Here is an 18,960-nt window from a genome sequence, read left to right as displayed (position 1 = left end):
ATGTAAATCTAATCTTGTGAGGACTGAACATACAATTAGATAATTACTTTTTTATTGCTTTTGTGGTGAGGGGATTATTCTGCTGCCTGCAGCTAATATAGACACTTCCTTATTATGCACATTCAGCTTTCATATAAGAACCCTCCTGATCCCCACCCCCAATGCAATTAACATAAATTCTCATATGGTTAGTGTGTTCACGAGCACATTGTTGGTCAAGATAAAAAACAATAGTTAGGAAAGATACTCACAAGATCATCATGTTGTCCTTTACCATTAGGTTTGCCAATCCATTCGGCACACAATTTTATAACAGAGTTTTAATTTGAAACCATGTAAAACAAAACAAAACAAAACAGCAACACAAAACAAAAAAACAGAGGATTTAAGGCTTTTTGCTTATTTATCCCCCCCGTTTCTTTTAATCAAATTCATCCACACTACCTCAGGCAATGAAATTAAGTTTAACTGTCAGGAGACAATAGTGAGTCACAGAGCATTCAAATCAACTGCCACTCTTGATGATGATTAATATAAAAATGACGCAGGGCTACTTTTGACTTTTTGAATCACATCTGAATCTGAATCGCTCAGATGAGCTTCGTAAATCTCGTACAGTCCTCCCAAGCAGTGTCAATGCAGAGTGCGCCTAGAAAAGCAACGTGGCAAGAAAGATGAGAACCGCTTATGCCAAAACCTCCTGAGTGATAATTAAATGAGACAACTGTAAATTACACAAAACTTGGAAGAGAAGTCAAAACAGGCTGTGAAAATAGAGGGAAATGTTCCAACTGGTTGTTTTCTGTATTAATTTAGTGCTATCACTTCTGTCATTTCTCTGTCAGTTGGAGTTGGAGTGCAGGATCATGACATCATTTCCAAATGTCTGTAATGTTCTCACTGACAGGGCTGCCAGTGGGTCTCGTTCTGCTCTGAGCAAGGGTCCAACATTTCTCAGCATGAGCCGCGCTCTGAAGGATGTCCCACAACTCGCAATTATGAGGACATTTTCAAGATAATGTTGTGGATTAACAATCAATAACAGACAATTTTCCAACTTACACTTGAAAGACCAAACCAGATGGGGAAACTGCTCAGACAAGAATGAGTTTCCTATGAACTTGCAGTGGTTTAGTTTCTTTGTTTGCACGGGGTGACTACAGACACATGCTACTCCTTAAGGGACTCTTTCTGTGTGGGATATGCTTTTGATCATTTGTCATAACGGACAGAGACGAGATCTGAGATGACCACACAGTCATCCTACATGTTACCATATTGTAAATCCATTCCATCTTTAATAATGCTATGTGAGTTATGTTTCTGGGGCTCTTTGAAGAGGGAAAAGCAAAATGGAAAAACAAAGTGATGTGCTGTGAATTACCTTTCGATGCAAGGGTGTAAATACCGGGGCAGAAAAATTAGCAAAATGTAAATATATCCAATTTTTTAGCATCTTTTTGCATTTAGAATATTTCCACATCTGCAACAGTTTAGTGTCAGACCACCAATAAAAGCAACCAAATGATGTTTCTCCCTCCTCTTCTCACCCCTGTAGTCTGACAGCACATTTCAACATCTGAGAATCCTGCTGACTGTATCTTCTTGTGCCGTGTCCCCAGACTGCGGCTCCACCTGCCTGCTGCTAAAAGGCATCAAGCTGGGATAATTGGCCTCCCTGTCCACTTTTTACTGCCATCCACAATGTCTGAAAGCTCTCCTTCACACGCACACGGGGGATACTAACGTGACAGTTCCCCCTGCGCTACCTCTCTATTTGGCCTCTCATCCTCACAGACTAACTGCACATTAATTTTCATTCCGTAGACCATTAGGACTGGATAATGATGGCATCTGTCACTGGAAGCTGGGGGTGTCTTTGGGGTCTTATGACAGAATTGAGAAAAGAGAAATGGAAATCAGTCCACAAAAAAATGAAAATGGCCACAGATACCTTCTCAAAACGCCTCCCTTTAGCCCTTTGGGACAGTGAGGGGAGATAAAATGCAAGATAATCTCTCACCCAGTGTATTTATTTCAGTGCATGAATCACAGTATAAACACCTACTGACATTGTTGACACTGTTATACAATAATATTATACAGGATCTGGACTGAATGGTAAAAGCAGCATTTTCAAATTTCCTAAATTTCTACTCTGACTGTACAATCGCACATTTTATTTAACTTGTAGTTTACAGGTCTAAAAATGATGTCACCGAAGAACATGAAACCCAAATCAATAGGAATCTTGGAAATAAAACTGCTATTTACATGGAAATACAACGATCATGGCTCCTACTCTGCTAAATCTGTTGCCCTCAAAATGTATTCATTTGATTGATGCCTGAAGATACAGTGACCTACGATTAAATCAGAATACAAGTTAATTTAAACATACCAGCAGGCTAGCAGGGTAGAAAAATCCCTGAAAATATGGAAGTAATTTTAGGACCTCTCAGTGTATGAATATATGATCAAATGCTTGATTTTATCTGACACATAAGCTGTCCCTTTCCCCAAGGACAGAGACTTACAGTGACCACAAAAATGCTTTAAAAGCAAAGGGCTGCACAGTACATGCTTTTGTTATGGTAGTGTACGTTCTTCATCTTTACATTGTATTTTGCTAAAATATAATTTCATTTTAGGTTATTTTGTATATCGTGGAGCATAAAGATTGTTTTGCTGCATAAAATGTGACATTTGAGCAAACGTATTACATAATATGCAGTAAACATTTCATACAATTTCCCCCTTCGTAATAACTTGGTATGTGGGAAATCCTGATAGCTGTCACATTATATTACTGTTAGTCTACATTTGGTAGATTAAGCAAAACAGAAAAGTTGTCAAGCTGCACACATTAAAGAAAGCAAATTAGGAGTACAAATAAAGACCTACTGCTTTGTTTTCGGAACACAAAAGGGCAACGGAGGCTTTAATTTGACTCCACATTTGTACAGATGTTTCTGCAGAGTGGCGATGAAAACTGTATTTTTAAAAAAGTGTTTCTGTAGTATTATTATTATTATTTTAATTGCCGGGCAAAAATGAGCGTAAAATAAACCAAAAAAAAAAAAAACCCAAAAACACCTGATGTTTTTGTTTCCAAGTAACAAAATCAGGTTTACACTTAACTATGTGGATTTGTAAGTTTAATTGTATCTACTTTACCTGCTGGTTGTTAAGATACGGGTGCAAAAACAAACGATTAATTCTTCCAGTTAGGCAAGTTATGGCCCTAAACTAAGCATAAAGTAAAAGGCATGACTGCTCTTGCACACGTGATAGGATGTTGGCTCCCTCCTGCTGTATCTGTTGTTTGTCACACTGATTACAGCTCCTCACGCTCCCTGTTCTCAGAGTAGCTGGTATGCCAGCACATCATGCAATCCTCTACAGGCACTGAACCACCACTGTAGGTCTTAGTTAAACTCAATAAAAGGAGAGATGGTGATGTTCTGGGTTCTGCAAATTGCAAACATTAAAACTACAATCAAGACTTACTGTAATGAATAAAACAATTTGTCAAAGCTGGTCTTCACCAGCATCCATAATTAGAAATATACACATCCACTTGAGACCTTCGGCTGTCTTCAAGTTGGTGAAGACATCAAACGCATTCTTACTTGATTCAATTATCTCACACCAACATATAACACGGCATCACACTGCCACCTAGTGGTCAGGAGATGTGTGTGCAGCGGACATGAACCTCAACAGACACAGAAACACGAGGTCAATTTCTTTCTTTTGTTTTTTACTTAAAATATGCACATATATAATAATTTTAACCATTCAAATTAGAGTGTAAAAAAAATCGTTCATTTTAAAGACAAAACCGTCGCCATAGTGACATTTCTTTAAAAGGGCAGGGAGAGAAAAAGACAATCTAGACACATTCACAAATATACATACAGACCACAAAAACAACAAACAAAAAAAAAAGTGGGGGGGAAAAGGGCAAAAAGTATTCAAATAAACTGTATTAACACTTCATATACAAAATTCATAAAGTTTTTTGTGTGGGGTTTTAAGCTCAATTGCAGCCTTGCAATGTATTTTTAAGATCTCATTATCTGTCAGTGTTCAGTGTACAAAAATGTGTAATAATACACATTTACTACACAGTAATAATGTCCAAAGGCATTTGTACAGATCTCTCATGCCATGGCATGTTTTTAACATTTCACATATCAAACAGAAGATGTGTTCAGATGAGATCACTCAAGTTCCTTGAACCGTGCAAACATGGCCTTGCGTACTGCTTGTTTGTAGGTGGCATGGTCCCAAACGACAGGCTCCTTCTTCTTCCTTGGCTAGAAAAGAAAAAAAAACTCAATAAGATGTCCAGATAACAAAAACCTTTCATAATGCTAAAATCAATCAAATGAAACCCCGCACTTACCGCGACAGGTTCCGCCCCTAAACCAGGCCTCTCACTGACTTTATTCATTTCCCTAAACACAGGAAACACTGTTAGGCAAATATGACCAGAAGCATGCTTTAAATTTATTTATTTTTACAATTCTCGTAATATTTACTTTGTTTCCCATTTTAGTCACAATAAACACATTTTGTTAATGCCTCTTACCTGGAGCTCCCAGCCCAGGTGTTTTGATGCTGTGGTTGTGAGTGATGGTGTTTTCTTCTTTTCTGTTCTGGTGATTTGGGTGCTTCTTTGGCACTCAGCTGTAGAGGATGCAATCACTTTTACTTAGACTACTGAATTATCCACGCAATACCCTCCTCTGCAAACGTTCCCACTCCACGCATGTCCACTTACTTGTCTTTCCTGGTTCTCCAGTGCCTCCAATTCCTTCTTTGACCTCTTAATTTTAAGGTGGATCTCCATATTTTGCTGTGGAAATAACAATGCAAGTTTTAGAAGCTAAATTTGTAGTATCAGTGCCAATAACTGATGATAGACAAGTCAGAGGGTAGTACTTTGTGCAGATCAGAAAGCTGTTGGTGACGGATAAGAGCATCCTTGTTGGGGAACTGCCTTCTACACAACAGACACGCCATCTTCTTCCAGTCAGTCAGTTTGTCGTCCTTTTCTTTTGACTGGCCGCTCTGAGCGGTTTTAACCGTCTCATCCTCCTTTTCTTCCTCCACCTCTTCATCGCTTCCGGCTCCATAGTCTGATGCCAGCATACCCAGGGATCCCATTGGACGCTGAAAACGGAAGCAGATGAAGATTAAACTGAGAATAACCAAAACACCAAAAATATGACCCAGGAGGAAATCTTACTTTTGACTTCTCGTCTTTCTTAGCAGGAGCAAGGGGCTTCTTAAAAAGATCATCTCCACCTGCAATCTGCAGATGACAGAATAGAAGGAAAAATGATTACAAAACAAAAGAAAGCAATAGCTGTTACTCCTGCATGTGAAATCGAGTCGACTCAATTATGATGTTTGGGGGTCCCTAACCTTCCTTTCAAATACAGCGAAACCAGCATCGGCCGATTTAGACTGCCTCTTATCGTCGTCTGTTCCGGTCTTCAGCAGAGGAGATGGAGCACGCACAGTTTCCTTTTGACGATTCTGGATCTTCGCCCAGCGCTCCATATCTTTCATTATCTGCAAATAGGAAAAAAAACATTTCTCATCTATTTGCCCCCTGCACACATTTATTTAACATTATGCACAGCAGATTTGCTACATAACTGATACCTTGACAGCAGCTAGGCTTCTTGGCTTCTCCTCCTTATCCTTCTCTTTGTCCTTTTTAGCAGAGTCGTCACCTTCTTTGTCCGGAGCAGCACCAGAAACTGAGCCGGGCTCCTGAGCTGAGCTGGCAGCTGAAACTGGAGCTGGAACCGTTGAAGCCTGAAGTGACACTGACGGCTTCTTCATTTCTAGAGGAGCATCTGCTGCTGGGTTTGAAAGAATGGCCTGGTCTTCAGCCGTCATGGTAACAGGTTGGTTATCTGCAGAGTTACTTCCTGGGACTGGGACATAGGTCTTTGACACAGCATCCCAGTACAAGTACTCCTGGGCTTGAGCATTATAGAAATACTACACACACACACACACACACACACACACACACACACGATTAAAACCTCTATTCAAATTCCCTTTGGGGTTGCTTAAAAATCTGCTAAATTAAATCAAAGCATCTTCTTATTACTTAATGATTGGGTCATAATTTTTAATCACCTAAACAATCCATCTTCTCAAAAAGAAGTTGGAGGTACTGGGTAGATGTTTTAATTATGCAGTGAAATCTACAACATACAAACTCGTATTCACATTCTTCACAGCAATCATTAATCTCACTGACTAATCTCACTGATTAATCTCACTTTGCACTTTTTTAGGCAGTGTGGAGGCTCACCCTGGAGTTCGGATCGTAGTATAGCGTTGTCTCCGGATCGTAATAGAAGCCTGACGTGGCATCATACAAGTAGCTAGACGTGTCTGGAATTTCAGCTCCTGGAGTAAGCATAGCAAATGAATAAACATAAATACATTGGATGTAGGGGTGGGCGGTATAAACTGTATAGGGTAGAAAAGATATAAATTTGGCCAACGGTAGAGCTTTTGACTATACCACTCTCCCGCTCTAGGGCACAGCAGTATCATCTGCAAATTATGCCGGGCAACAGTAATAACTACGAGACGAAGCACTTTTGGAATATGGGAAAAGCCAAAAATGGCGCTTCCCCCACTTCCAAACCATTGATTCATTAATGCTGAATTCTCTCGCAGCTGCTCTATTCCCATGTTATTGCAGTATATTAATCACCAACCTCGTATTGTGGATGGATTATCTCAGTTGTTCTCCTGACTGAAGTTTGGTCCGTTTATAGCATCCTTCCATGCGATTGCATGTGTCCCTAACCACCAGAAACCCTCACGTTAACTTTTATCCAGTGGAAAAAGGTTAGCGTTCATCCTTCAGCTTCACTATGCTAATGTTATGCTAACGTAGCTGTTTTGCTAGCAATCATGTAGTACATCATTATATACCCGCTAGTCCAACTTCAGTAACCCTACAAACGTCACTGCTGTTTAGTTTTCTCTCTTCATTTATGTTGGAAGTGATAGCAGAGCTGTACGTTTTAATTTTTTCAAAAATCTCTCAGTCAGAACATGGCATATCATGTTTAAGTGGAAACTAGCGAGCTAACTTCCTGCTAACTTCGAACTCCGATGAATTTAATAAATTCTGTTTTCATGGATGCATGGATCTTAAACTTAATTGTTACACCTGGTAAAGCAGCAACGCTGATCATTTTATTAAATATGAAAGAATTTAGACAGTTTTAACTCTCAGTGTTGCCGCAGTGTTTGTTTGACTTTGGGACCTGGGCCGTGTACTACATAAAATCGGTTCGAAGTCAGTAAGCACAACCAGAATTCATACATAAGGTACACTGTTGATTTTTGAGAAAATTAAAGGATTTTAAGTGTGCCTTATAGTGTGTAAAATACGTTATACAGAAGAAAAGAATATATCGCGATATATACATTTACCACACATGCTTCAAATTATACCTTGATATGGATTTTAGGCCATATCGCCCAGCCCTAATTGGATGGTAGATGATCCTAAAAAAAGACCCATTTAAACCGTCTAACCATAAATGTAGGCCTGTGATCCGTCTGTGGTAGCTGCCATCCCAGAAGACTCTGTGGTCACATGAGTTCCAGCCAACTGGTATGATGGATCCACAGTTGGAGGTGCAAGATAGCCGATTCCCTTTGAGGGGTTGAAAAATAAAGACAGTTATATGGTCACATTTCAGACAGCATATTTGCAACTTTGCTCTTTTGGTATGCAACCTACCAGGGTACCGCTGGGGTCTAATGGTGGCGCAGCATTAGACATCGCAACACCTGAGGAGAAACAATAGTTTTTAAATTACAAAAAAAAAAAAAAAGAATTATAACCAACAGGAGAGACACACTAGACTGTATCTGAGAAAGAGTCACCTTGCATTCCAGTAAGAGCACCAGTAGGTGGCTGCAAGAACTGTGGAGGTTGTGGAAACTGCTGCTGCTAAAACACAGAAAGAAAATAGATCATCTGAGTTTGCATCATTCACTTCAGCTTCAGTAATTAGAGAGCACTGCACATTTAATAATGCTGACTCTTATTACTTAGATATTTGTTTTTGAAACCCCAGAACTACTACCACCTCGATAAAGATGCAGAACAGCAGTCAATACTTGTTCACATACTTTTGCATAACACCTAAACATCAATAGTCAATGTAACTCATTGCTGACAAATCATGATGCATGGCAGCACTTGTCAATTAGTGATGCTTTTCATTTTACTTTATTTATTTTTTTAAATACTACAAGATATACAAATATAATAGGGAGCTTTTTTAAATATATGACTTTATAATTTACTGTAAAGCTGATGAGCACACAGCCTTTGGTCATGTGTCTTCACCCAGACATCATGCAGAGATGTTCAAACAAGTTCATTCATAATGCACGCCTCCCACGCTGCTTTTGGATGTTCTCACTACAGACATGCCCAAACAAACAACAGTCTTTAGTCCTGGTTTGTATCCGTAGCTCCTCCTTCCTTCTAGCCTCTTTATCCATCTTATTCAGTAAGTCTGCCCCAGGGCAGCTGTGGCTACAACTGTACCTTGCCTCCACCAGTGTATGAATGTGAGAGTGAATGAATAGTGGAATTGTAAAGCGCTTTGAGGGAACCCAAAAGACGCTATATAAATGCAATCCATTATTATTATTATTATTATTATTATTATTCACTTTCAATCATTCCCTTCTCTCATTCCACTTTTCTTCACCTCCCTTCTCATCCTCACATCCTCCCCCACTGTCATTATCCAACTACTTTACCTTCATATAACTTTCACCCTCCTGTTAGCCCTCTATTTTTCCCACCTTGCTTCTTCGCTTTTTAACAGTAGCTGCCCTTTACAGCACAGCATGGTAGCTCAGTGACGAGTAATGCAGTCTAACAGACAAACTACATCACCTCAACCTGGGCGACCAGGTGTTTGTTTGGAGTTCTGTGTTCTCATTAACATCATTAGAAATCAAAGCTCTGGAGTTTAGTAGTATTTGTACAGAACTAATATTATAAACCCTTTTAAGCTGTTATGATCTTAATGAAATTATGCACTTAAATTCACTTTGCCTACTGAACTGAGGAAGGGGTCACTGCTTGGAGCTCCCAATAAAAACAAAAAACCAAAAAGAAAACCCTTCATGAGTTTAACATTCAAAGATGCAAGTTTCTATAATTTTTTTTATAATTACCACAACTTACCCCGATTATGCTGCTGTCAGGTGGAAACCCAAGGATAGAAGTGTTTGATTTCTCAACATCTTTTTTGACACTGAAGGAAAACCAAAAAGAAAAAAAAAGAAAAAAAAAAAAGGTAAAGATTTTTCTAGTGAACATGTCTGATTTGAAAATCTTTGCAACACAGTTACTTACTTTTGGTTCTTCAGGGGTTTTGCAACCTCAGCATATACTCTGACTCCATCGATATAAAGGGGCCTGGGTTTAGTGAGGAGTTCAACCAGACGTGTCACTTGCTACAAAAGAAGAAACAATGGTATGTTTCGGATACTGAACAAATAACCCCATTACAAACTCAACAAGAATGGAAAAGTAGCGATATCTGGCAGTACCTCATGGGAGTCCATGTCAACAAAGCAGAAGCACTTTGATCCAGGTGGTTTGCCTTTCACTAGACGAACATTTCTCTCATCCAAATAAGCAAAGGGATCCAAGGCTTTCAGGATAGTCTCAACTGTTGTTGTGGACTTCACATTTTTTATTATCATGGCTGTAACAGTGACAACAATTTTTTACTTTAACTGTATTAGCACATAACTGAATAAACATATTCATCCATATCAAGATACAAAGGACAACAAACTGAAGTTCGCATACTCTTGCTGTCTTTAAATACGGAGTCAGACTGTTGTGAGGGGTGATGAGGAAGGTTGCGGTTGTTCCAAGACTCTGCCTGTTGCTCCGTATCATGCTGTTGAAGCCGCTGGTCCACCTGCTGCTGCCAGGCCTCTGGAGTGAGGTCAGAGCTACGCTGCCACTGACTATGAGAAAAGGTCTCAATCGGATCCTTTGGTCTGGACCCATTCAGGTTCATCTTCAGCTCTTCCAAAGGTTCATCTGATATGGGCAATTGGGGCTCCTGGATTTGAGGTACTTTGTGATCTGATTCCTGTAGCAAGAGAAAATACGAGCCATAAATTTTAAAAAGCATTTTTTCACGTCATCTTTTACTTAGATATTAGCTTTATTTTATTTACAAAGTCATCTTGCTCCTATAAGCTAGTACAAGTTACTATTGTTGCTGTTTTCTATTAATGTAAGCCCAATAATCAATGTGTTCTGATAATTCAGAAGAAACTGTTTTTTGAACTGAAGAACTAAAGATTCTTTATTCACTCACATGAACACGTCTTTCACACTCTTCTGGCTGGATATACTTAATTGAAGTAGTTCTAGTGCCAACCTTTATAGACCCCTGAAAGAAGAACAGAAAATACCAGTCAACACTAAACTTCCCAGTTACTCATATCTAAAATACCAGTGACACCCAACATGCACTGTGGCAGGTTTAGCCCTCCTCTCTTCTATGAGGACAAAATGGGCCATCACTAATGAAAAAGTGCAAAGCCCATGTCCATGACCCATGCTACACATGGGTCATTAGTCCCCGAAAAAACAGCTAGTTGAAAGGGGACCACAAATAAGCGCTGTCTATGGATTATATTCATTACTACTCTATCAATAGATAAAATTATCATGTGGGCCATTATAATCTCACATTTCTTGAGCCAAAGTAACATGCTGAAATGTATTTTTTGCCCAACCAAAACCCAAAGCTATGCAACTCACTATTAAACAAGAAAAGGACAGGGAACCCCGAACTGAAGAGCTAAAATAGGCAATGTTTTTCTTTCTTTTCTTTTTTGTCAAAAATAACTGAGATCATGCCAATTTTTTTCCCCTCTCAATCCACCAGCCTTATTAAACAGTCAGCACATGAAGTCTGAGAAGTGTCATTAGAATCAGATTATCTACAGTTGTCCCTTTCTCACATGGAGCACGCAGTAGATATGTCCACATTTGATGCATTGTCAATACTAAAAACACTCCAGAGAGTTGCATAGTCAGAGCGGGTAGGAGGCTGGACACATGGCGCCCACTGCTCCTTGCGAAGTCACCAAAACTGCACTAGTCTCACATTTGCAGAATCAGATATAACGCAGACTTAGATATAGAGAGCTGGTCCAGACATTAGAAATTTCACTCTTGGTCTACAAGACAGCCATCCACGGAAGAATAAAGGTCACTCTAAAGTTCTAGATGAGAACCAAATTCTGAGCAGATGAGTTGTACAAACCAAACATTGCCACTGTAAATAACCCATTTCCAACACCAGGCTGTATCTGCATGAGATGTATCCAAGCAAAACCTACAGTACGTATAAATGTTTTTACAAATTTTGAACCATTTATCATCCATAACACTGTGGAAGTCAAAAATGCATCTGAATGTGGCCAGTGTGTCTTCATTCCAGAGCCATTATTTTACCCCCCAAAAACTAGAGCCATCCTTTTCCTCTCCCAGGAGTTTCAAGGTGGATATTCAAATATTTGTCATTAAAACCTGACAACTGATTCCATTGGCGTATGTTTTTTTGAACGAGCCGATCACAAGCTGCTGAACATGTATTACATTGGTGTAATAAAGGTGAAAAGCAAAACAGTCAACTTGAGCCAAAACAGCTACACATTTCAGCAAAAATCCAACTGGCCAAGATAAGTCAAGATCAAAGTTGCTCCAAGCAATCCAAAGGCCGATATCGAAAACCACAAAAACAAATAAATAACTGATGAGTTCAAGAGGCCAGCAAGAATTTGCAAGACTTGCATTCTGAGAAAAAGTTGAAGATAAATGAAATTGAACCAAAAATATAAGACATACTGCAGAAACCTGAAGACAAGACTGTTTGCAACTGTGTCTTGAAGCTTTGTGAATCTGTATTCCCCACTTTCAGGCATTCCATGAAAATTTGTGCAGTCAGAGAATCCATCCAATAAATGTTGTGGCATAGCAGCAAAAACAGAAATGTCAACATAATGAATGACCCTAAAGGAACAGTCAGCGGCTCGATCACAAATCAAACAGCTTCATTACGAGGAAACGCCAAAATAACTTTCTTGGCGATTCAACAACAGCTGAAATAATATAGTCAAGATATCGTCCACTTATTTCAGTTTGCACCAAAGTCGTGAAGCAACAAACTACAGCGCCAAGCTGCAAGCACAGCTAAAAGCTCTCGAATGCAAAGTAGTTACAGACTTTATAGATAAGTGGGTATTCACTATAATGCTTTACCTGTCCTAAAATTACAACTGGAAAAGGTTTCAATCAAGACCCCAAAATAATAATTTGAATGAAGACAGTCAGCAACACAGCTTACAGCCACCACACACAACTCCTACAAAACAAATACGGTCAACTGGTGAAAAGTGACATCTTTCAGCTACTTCAATCAATCAGTTACATTTCAGCTACAATACTGTTTTTCAACCCCAAGCCTCAAGATGAACCGACTATCACCTTCTGATATGCCTTCAAACTCTATTCCTCAAACTTGGAATCTTTCAAAGGGTGCCGGTACAGAAAACGAGCACCAATCAGCCTCCTTTTCCCCCCCATTTTATGGGAAATCCCGTGAAAATTGCTGTGTAAAATGTTAAAACTTGCAGCTGCTTACTTGAAAACAAAATGCCACCACAAGACATAAAGGCACCCATTTGTCGCAAGCAGCAAAAAATTTCCTTTGGTCTTCATAACCAAATAGAGTAAACGTTCGAGTTTAAAAAGAATAAATGTTAAAAATCATTGATTCATTGTAGATAATGAGACTAGCTTTTCATCAAACGTTAAACCATGCAAGAACTATATTTATAGTTTCTGGTTAAATACGTTGTAGTGTTACTCGTTTGGCACATCATGGCTGAAATCTGAAAAGTTAGGACTAGTAATCAATAAAAGGAAAACCAGTTACTGTCTGTACATACTGTTTTAAAGTCGTATTTTTTCTAGATCGACTTAATAGGTTATCTGTGGCATTATTATGGCTGTGTGGATAAGCACTGATATGTTAATAAAAGAGATTAGGACCACCTATTAAAATATATATGTATATATATATATATATATATAATAAGAAAAAAAAGATCTCTTAAACTGTCGACATCTGACATCATCTCCTCAGCCAAGATGACTTCACTAAGAATTAAAGCAATCCCTTCCATGGTTCTCTTCCTCCCCATTTAATAAATGCCCCCTCAACCCCTAGTAATCCTGATGGAAGAGATGGCCTTCGTAGAGTGACGAGGATGGGCCACCTTGTTGGACTCCATGAAGTGGACTGCATCCTCGAGGTTTAAAAACTCCACATAGGCCGTATCGTAGCTGTAACCTGGGGACAGCATTTGAAATACAGATGGGTTTTTGTTAGTCAATGCCAGTAATGATAGTCACCCAGTGAAACATTACAAGAATGCATTTGTGAATACATCGAGACAAAGCGAGCGAATTTTCACACCTTTACCGACACCCATACCTTTTCAGGAAAACTTTTAGTTTATGCCTTTTTTTTTTCTTAATCAGTCTTCAGATGACTGACGACATTTCAGACTCGTCATGAAAGGCTTTGATAAGCCAAGCCTTGACAAACCACTGGCAAGTGAGTGTTTGAGTAGAGAGCACCATGGAGACAGAAAAATTTACAATTTGTGTTCATATCTAATCAAAAACGAAAAAAAGGCACCCATTTCTGTGAGGTGTTTTGATACATTTGACATGATCTTCACAAAAAAGCTCAGCATCATGAAGGCACTGCGTGTACAGCGACCCACTGAGGAAAACTTTCACACTAAAGCAGATGTTTAAATCAGGAAGATGAACAAAGCACCAGCAGCGGGCTTTCCATTTCAGATTGGCAGACATCTTTTCCCCCCTGATCAGAGTACTTGGATAGCGTCCCCGAAGGACACATTCAGCAAGTCACATGCCACACGTCTTTTTTCTGACGGGTCACCAAATATCACTCTCCAAAAGCTGCTAATATTTAATCTTGCTAAGTCTTTTTAAGCGCTGGCAAAGACCCCAGGTCCTCAAACATGAAAAAGGATTGCAGAAACACCCCACCCCCCTGCTTCTTTTCACTGAGCAAGTTACCAGAGACAACCAACAAGAAAAGCAACCAAGAATGTAAAGAAATAAAGAATGCGGAGTTTCGAATGTCGTAAAAGCGAATCGTCAGGACAGACTAGCGAGAAACTGTCCCAAACAGTTCCACAAAGAAATTTCATTCTTACCTGGCACAACCTTCTTGATTTTCATCCCCTGCATTGGCACACCATCACGAGCTGCAAAAGCACCAAGAATCTGCAAAACATTTCAAAATGAGTAAGCTATGTCATGTCTGTCTATGCCAATTAAAAACACAGTATGGTTTAAAAATAGATAATGTAAAAGACAAGGTTGCATTTCTATTTCAATTACCTGCTCCATTGTGGCAGTCTTAGGAATACCAGTTACAGATATAGTATTGGAAACGTTGTCTTCCATTGATGCACTCCTGTAATCTTGATCCTTTCAGGCAGCAGCCATTAAAATATTCAAATATTATTAATACAATATATTGTTAAACAAATACTAGTGAGGAAAAACAAATTACACATACCTTGGAACCAGAATCGCTAAACTTTGAAGGTGAGATTGGTTTAGACTCTTTAAGGAGTTTCTCTGGAGCTTGAAGTTCTTCATGTTTGTAGTCAAAAACCCCTCCAGAGCCTGTTCTGTAATCAATGTCCCTATAGTCCTGATCTCTTGCCTGTATAGTGCTGCTGCTTGGGAAGTCCTGTTCGGGCCCTAGCTTACCCCTTCCAGGTCCTTGATTTGGTGGGATATCCTTCATCTCTTTAAAGCGATCAGTTGGCTCCTGAATTTCGTGTAAAGGATGATTCTTCTCCAAAGGCGGTCTTTCATCACAATTTGATTTATTGTGAATATGCTTTGGGTCTCTTTCTCCAAGCCAATGTTTACCCTCATTTTCTCTTCCTTGAGGGCCAGTAAGGGGACTTATTTGTGGAAGCGGAAGATCTTGTGGGCCTTTGCTTCCAATTGGTGGTAGACCCATGGGAGGAAAGCGATCACCACGAGGAAAGCCAAGATCCTTCCGTGGAAAGTCAACAGATGGTCTATCCCGCTCATTAAAGCCTGGTGGATCCCTAATATTCACATCTCGGCCAAAACCTACAGGTAAGCTGGGTTCAGGTACACCACCCATACCTTTGTTGAAGAAAGAGTTGCTATCCTTTCGACGGTTCTTCCATTCTTCTGCAAGTGTCATCTCTTCACCACTCCGATAATCCATAAGGGGACTGTTACTCTGCTCAGAATATTCTCTCTTTCTGATAGTGTCTACTGCACCCATAAAGTCTGACCTAGGAGGACCGACATCTGGAGGTATGTCTGGTCTTCCTCTGTTTTGTGGAGGGACATCATTATTTCCGAATCTTAAAGGAGATCGATCTCTACCTCTAAATTCAGCTGAAGGTCCGGGACGATTTCTGAAATCCATATCAGAATCAAAGCCACCCCTTGCATTGAAAGGCGGCCCTCCTCTCCTGTCAGTGTCCATCATTCTCCTGTCACGTGCAGCCATGTCCATATCATAGCGACCTGCCTCTCCCATTGGTGGTCTGTCATGCATGTCTATAAATCCATCCTTTCGCTCCATTTGATCCATGGGGAACCCTCTTCTTCCATCAACATTGGGATTGCTAAACCGTGGCATATCGTAATGGAATGGTTCCCTCTCCCTCATATCCATAAACCTGTTTGTTTCTTGAGGCGGCATACCCCTGCCTCCCATATCTACGGAGTTCCTGCCGGGCCCAGGGAGACCTGAAGAATTCATAAGTTTGTCTCTAATGGAATTTTCATAGTGCCGCCGAAGACTGAAATCAGGCTTTTCTCCAGGTCTGAAGAACTCTCTGTTTGGCTCCCTTCCTCGCATATCATGTTGGTCCATATCACGCCCCCTCATGGGTGGCCCATCCATCCTCCTCATTTCCATAGGCGGCAGATCAAGGGGTCTTGGGCCCATATGACCTATATTCATCCCATCTCTACCTCTATAGTCAGGCATGGGACGATCTCTGCCCCCAAACATTTCTCCACGGTGATCACCACTGGAATATATTAATATTTATTAAAATATTATTTAAAACAAAAAACAGGTGCAAGCATGGTAGAACTAAGTGACATCCAATGATTCAGTTTAATTGAATTCACTGAGGCTTTATTAGCATGGGTTTCATGAAACAATAGTGCAAAAGCATCAGAATTTATCAAGCTATTTGGATAGTACATCATGACAATAATCTGTACATTAATACAGTTTTATGCTTTATGTTGACAACATGAAAATACAATGTATCACATGCATGTCTGTGTGCATAGGTAATTTAAAGTCCTTAAGTTGTGGCATGTTAATTAAGAATAGGTATTCTTTGAAAGAATATGTATTATGTAGATTTTGTAAACTTAAATATACAAAATCTGAGGATTTACTTTGTTAAAGCAACTTTTACATTTCAGAAAATGAATGTCTGTCTTAACCTCACTTGCTTAACAGTTATCACTGACCACATATAACCTTCATATCATCTTAAGATGTTTATTCTTTTCCATTTTCAAAATAGGACTGATTACATTTTTATACCACCAGCTGTATAGTTTTACACCAACTGGTGTTGGGCTAGGAGTGGGAACTGTATCGTTTCTGAGAAGGACCAGTTAGTCCCAGCACCAAATGACACAGCAGCTGTTGTGTGTGGGGAGATTTAGCATGCAGGTTTTTATAGGTTTGGAAAAACATTTGAGTGAGAATATTTAGTAGAAGTCTGTGTGCTTATCTACATGTATTTGTTTGTGGTTCTTTGTCTACATGAGAAATGCCTTTACAGACTTTTGCTAATAAAGGTTCTGACATGTCCCCCATTGTGTAGTGCTGAGTGGACCTCATTCTTCACTACTCTATAGCAATATGGATAATCTTAAGCCAGATTTGACAGTGAGCGGATATGTTTATCCAGATCAATACAAACATTCGATGGTTCAAGGTAGGTAGCAAAATGTATTGCATAACTTTTTCAAATTAATGATAGTGCCAAATCACATCAGCAGTCGCTTAAATGCGCTATAAGTTGTAAGGCAAAGACCCTACAATAATTATATAATAATCTTTCAAATATGCAAATACATTTCCTACTGCTTGCAAATAGCATTACAGATAAAAACATGTGAAATTGGGCAGAAATAAATACACAATAGCACATCTTAAAGTCAGTATGCGCTTATGACTAAATGATGCTCGTTTACCGAAAGGGTGTTCCTCCCCGTGGTCCTTGCCCTGGTCCATCCCACATTCTTATAAGTCAGTATCCTATCTGCAGAGTAAAAAAAACCCAATTTGCGTTATTATCCACACCATCTAAGCTACCTATGGTACATCGGTCATTTAATAATAAAGATGATAACTACTGGGCTTTGACAGAAAAAAAAACAATAGGACTGATCAGAAATCTTTGAATGCACAGTCACGTGAAAGTGTCCATTTATATGTCAGGAAGAGCGCTATTAGGCCGAAACAAAGATGATTTTCAAAAGATGGCTGCACGGGATAAACATGCAGTGTGGCGTGAGTGCTAATGGTTGCCCACAAAAGAACGGCTCGCTAATTATAGCCATAGGTAGGCCTCACAAAACTACGCCACAACATAGACAAACAATGATGTCCTACTAATTGAACTGCGAAGGAATTCAACGACACGATCGAATCATTTCATCAGCGACAGTGTTTTAACTTGTAAGACCGTTGTAACAAAAGTCAGTCTACCGTAAGTGATGAGTGACGCTATCGAAGCTAACGTAACTTGGCTAACGATTAAAGGACGTTTTCGTTTTCCAAGCTTCCAACTGCGCAGCACCTTCACCAAGGCTTATTTTTTTACAGTATTATTACGTGTATATTCAGTGTATGGAACCCACCTCGGTTGCTCCTCGAGCTGAGAGTTGATACTGCGAGAATTTGTCGCTCAGACCGTCGATGGCTTGAACGAAGTGCCGAAAAATGGAGGCGTGTGCTCTTCTTCTACAGCTGCTGCAGCGCAGACTCGTCTTCTTCGTTTTTGTTATACTATACCTATGCAGGGAGAATTGCTGCCACCCAGCGGTTATTAAATACAATAATAACAAGAAGAAGAAGATGATGATGATCTCCTCCCACTGCACCCCAAAACTTTCTCTGTGGTCTTTCTCTTTTACCTCCTGTCTGGAAGTTCCATGTTCCACTGCCTTTGTCCAGTAGATCCATTATCCTTCCTCTGCACATGTCCAAACCATTTCAGCCATCCCTCTCTAATTTTACCTCTATGACGTGCTTTCTAATTTCTAATCCTGTCCTTTCTGGTCCCTCAAATGAAAATTTAAGCATCTTCCACTCTGCCACCTACAGTTCCTCCTCTCCTTTTTGTTAGTGCCTCATAATAATAATAATAATAATAATAATAATAATAATAATAATAATAATAATAATAATAATAATAATAATAATAATAATATGTTTCATATTGGGTGTCCAATTGAGTTTAGTTTTCAAAAATCACTGAAAATCCAATTTACCACAGACAATTATAGAAGCCCCATGCTAAAGTCTAAAGCTTAAAGGCACAATAAACAATATAAATATTGGCTGGGACATTTTATGAACATGCATGTGTTTGCATATGTTGCATCTATTGTTTGTTTTCTGTGTCAGCAATTATCACAGTTTTTAATTAAATACACTTTCTTGGTATAATATTACTGGAATTGCTGATCTGGTCTGACAT

At 39.4% G+C, this 18,960-nt stretch overlaps 1 protein-coding gene across 2 annotated transcripts; it reads right to left on the bottom strand.

Moving 5' to 3' along the window:
* Positions 1 to 3,742: 3,742 nt before the first annotated feature.
* Positions 3,743 to 18,246, bottom strand: rbm6 (RNA binding motif protein 6). Of its 2 annotated transcripts, none has more exons than XM_082533993.1 (23): positions 18,119 to 18,246; positions 17,450 to 17,517; positions 14,745 to 16,257; positions 14,564 to 14,653; positions 14,377 to 14,446; positions 13,402 to 13,475; positions 10,428 to 10,502; positions 9,905 to 10,196; positions 9,640 to 9,797; positions 9,443 to 9,543; positions 9,272 to 9,341; positions 7,948 to 8,014; positions 7,802 to 7,851; positions 7,594 to 7,714; positions 6,347 to 6,444; positions 5,680 to 6,024; positions 5,437 to 5,586; positions 5,258 to 5,323; positions 4,951 to 5,181; positions 4,790 to 4,864; positions 4,598 to 4,695; positions 4,412 to 4,463; positions 3,743 to 4,322 (listed from the first exon to the last, which is right to left on the bottom strand). In XM_082533993.1, the coding sequence occupies exons 2-23, from the start codon at positions 17,494 to 17,496 to the stop codon at positions 4,227 to 4,229; spliced, it is 3,939 nt and encodes a 1,312-aa protein (XP_082390119.1). In that variant the 5' UTR covers positions 17,497 to 17,517; positions 18,119 to 18,246; the 3' UTR covers positions 3,743 to 4,226. The 2 variants fall into 2 exon arrangements, with proteins under 2 accessions (XP_082390119.1, XP_082390120.1); XM_082533994.1 differs by having other exon boundaries at positions 7,948 to 8,011.
* Positions 18,247 to 18,960: the final 714 nt, after the last annotated feature.

Source organism: Aulonocara stuartgranti, assembly GCF_965226115.1.
Source record: "Aulonocara stuartgranti genome assembly, chromosome: 5".
Classification (NCBI taxonomy): Eukaryota; Metazoa; Chordata; class Actinopteri; order Cichliformes; family Cichlidae; genus Aulonocara; species Aulonocara stuartgranti.
The sequence above is the reverse complement of the archived record's forward strand: the minus strand, read 5'-3'. Positions and strand labels throughout refer to the sequence as shown.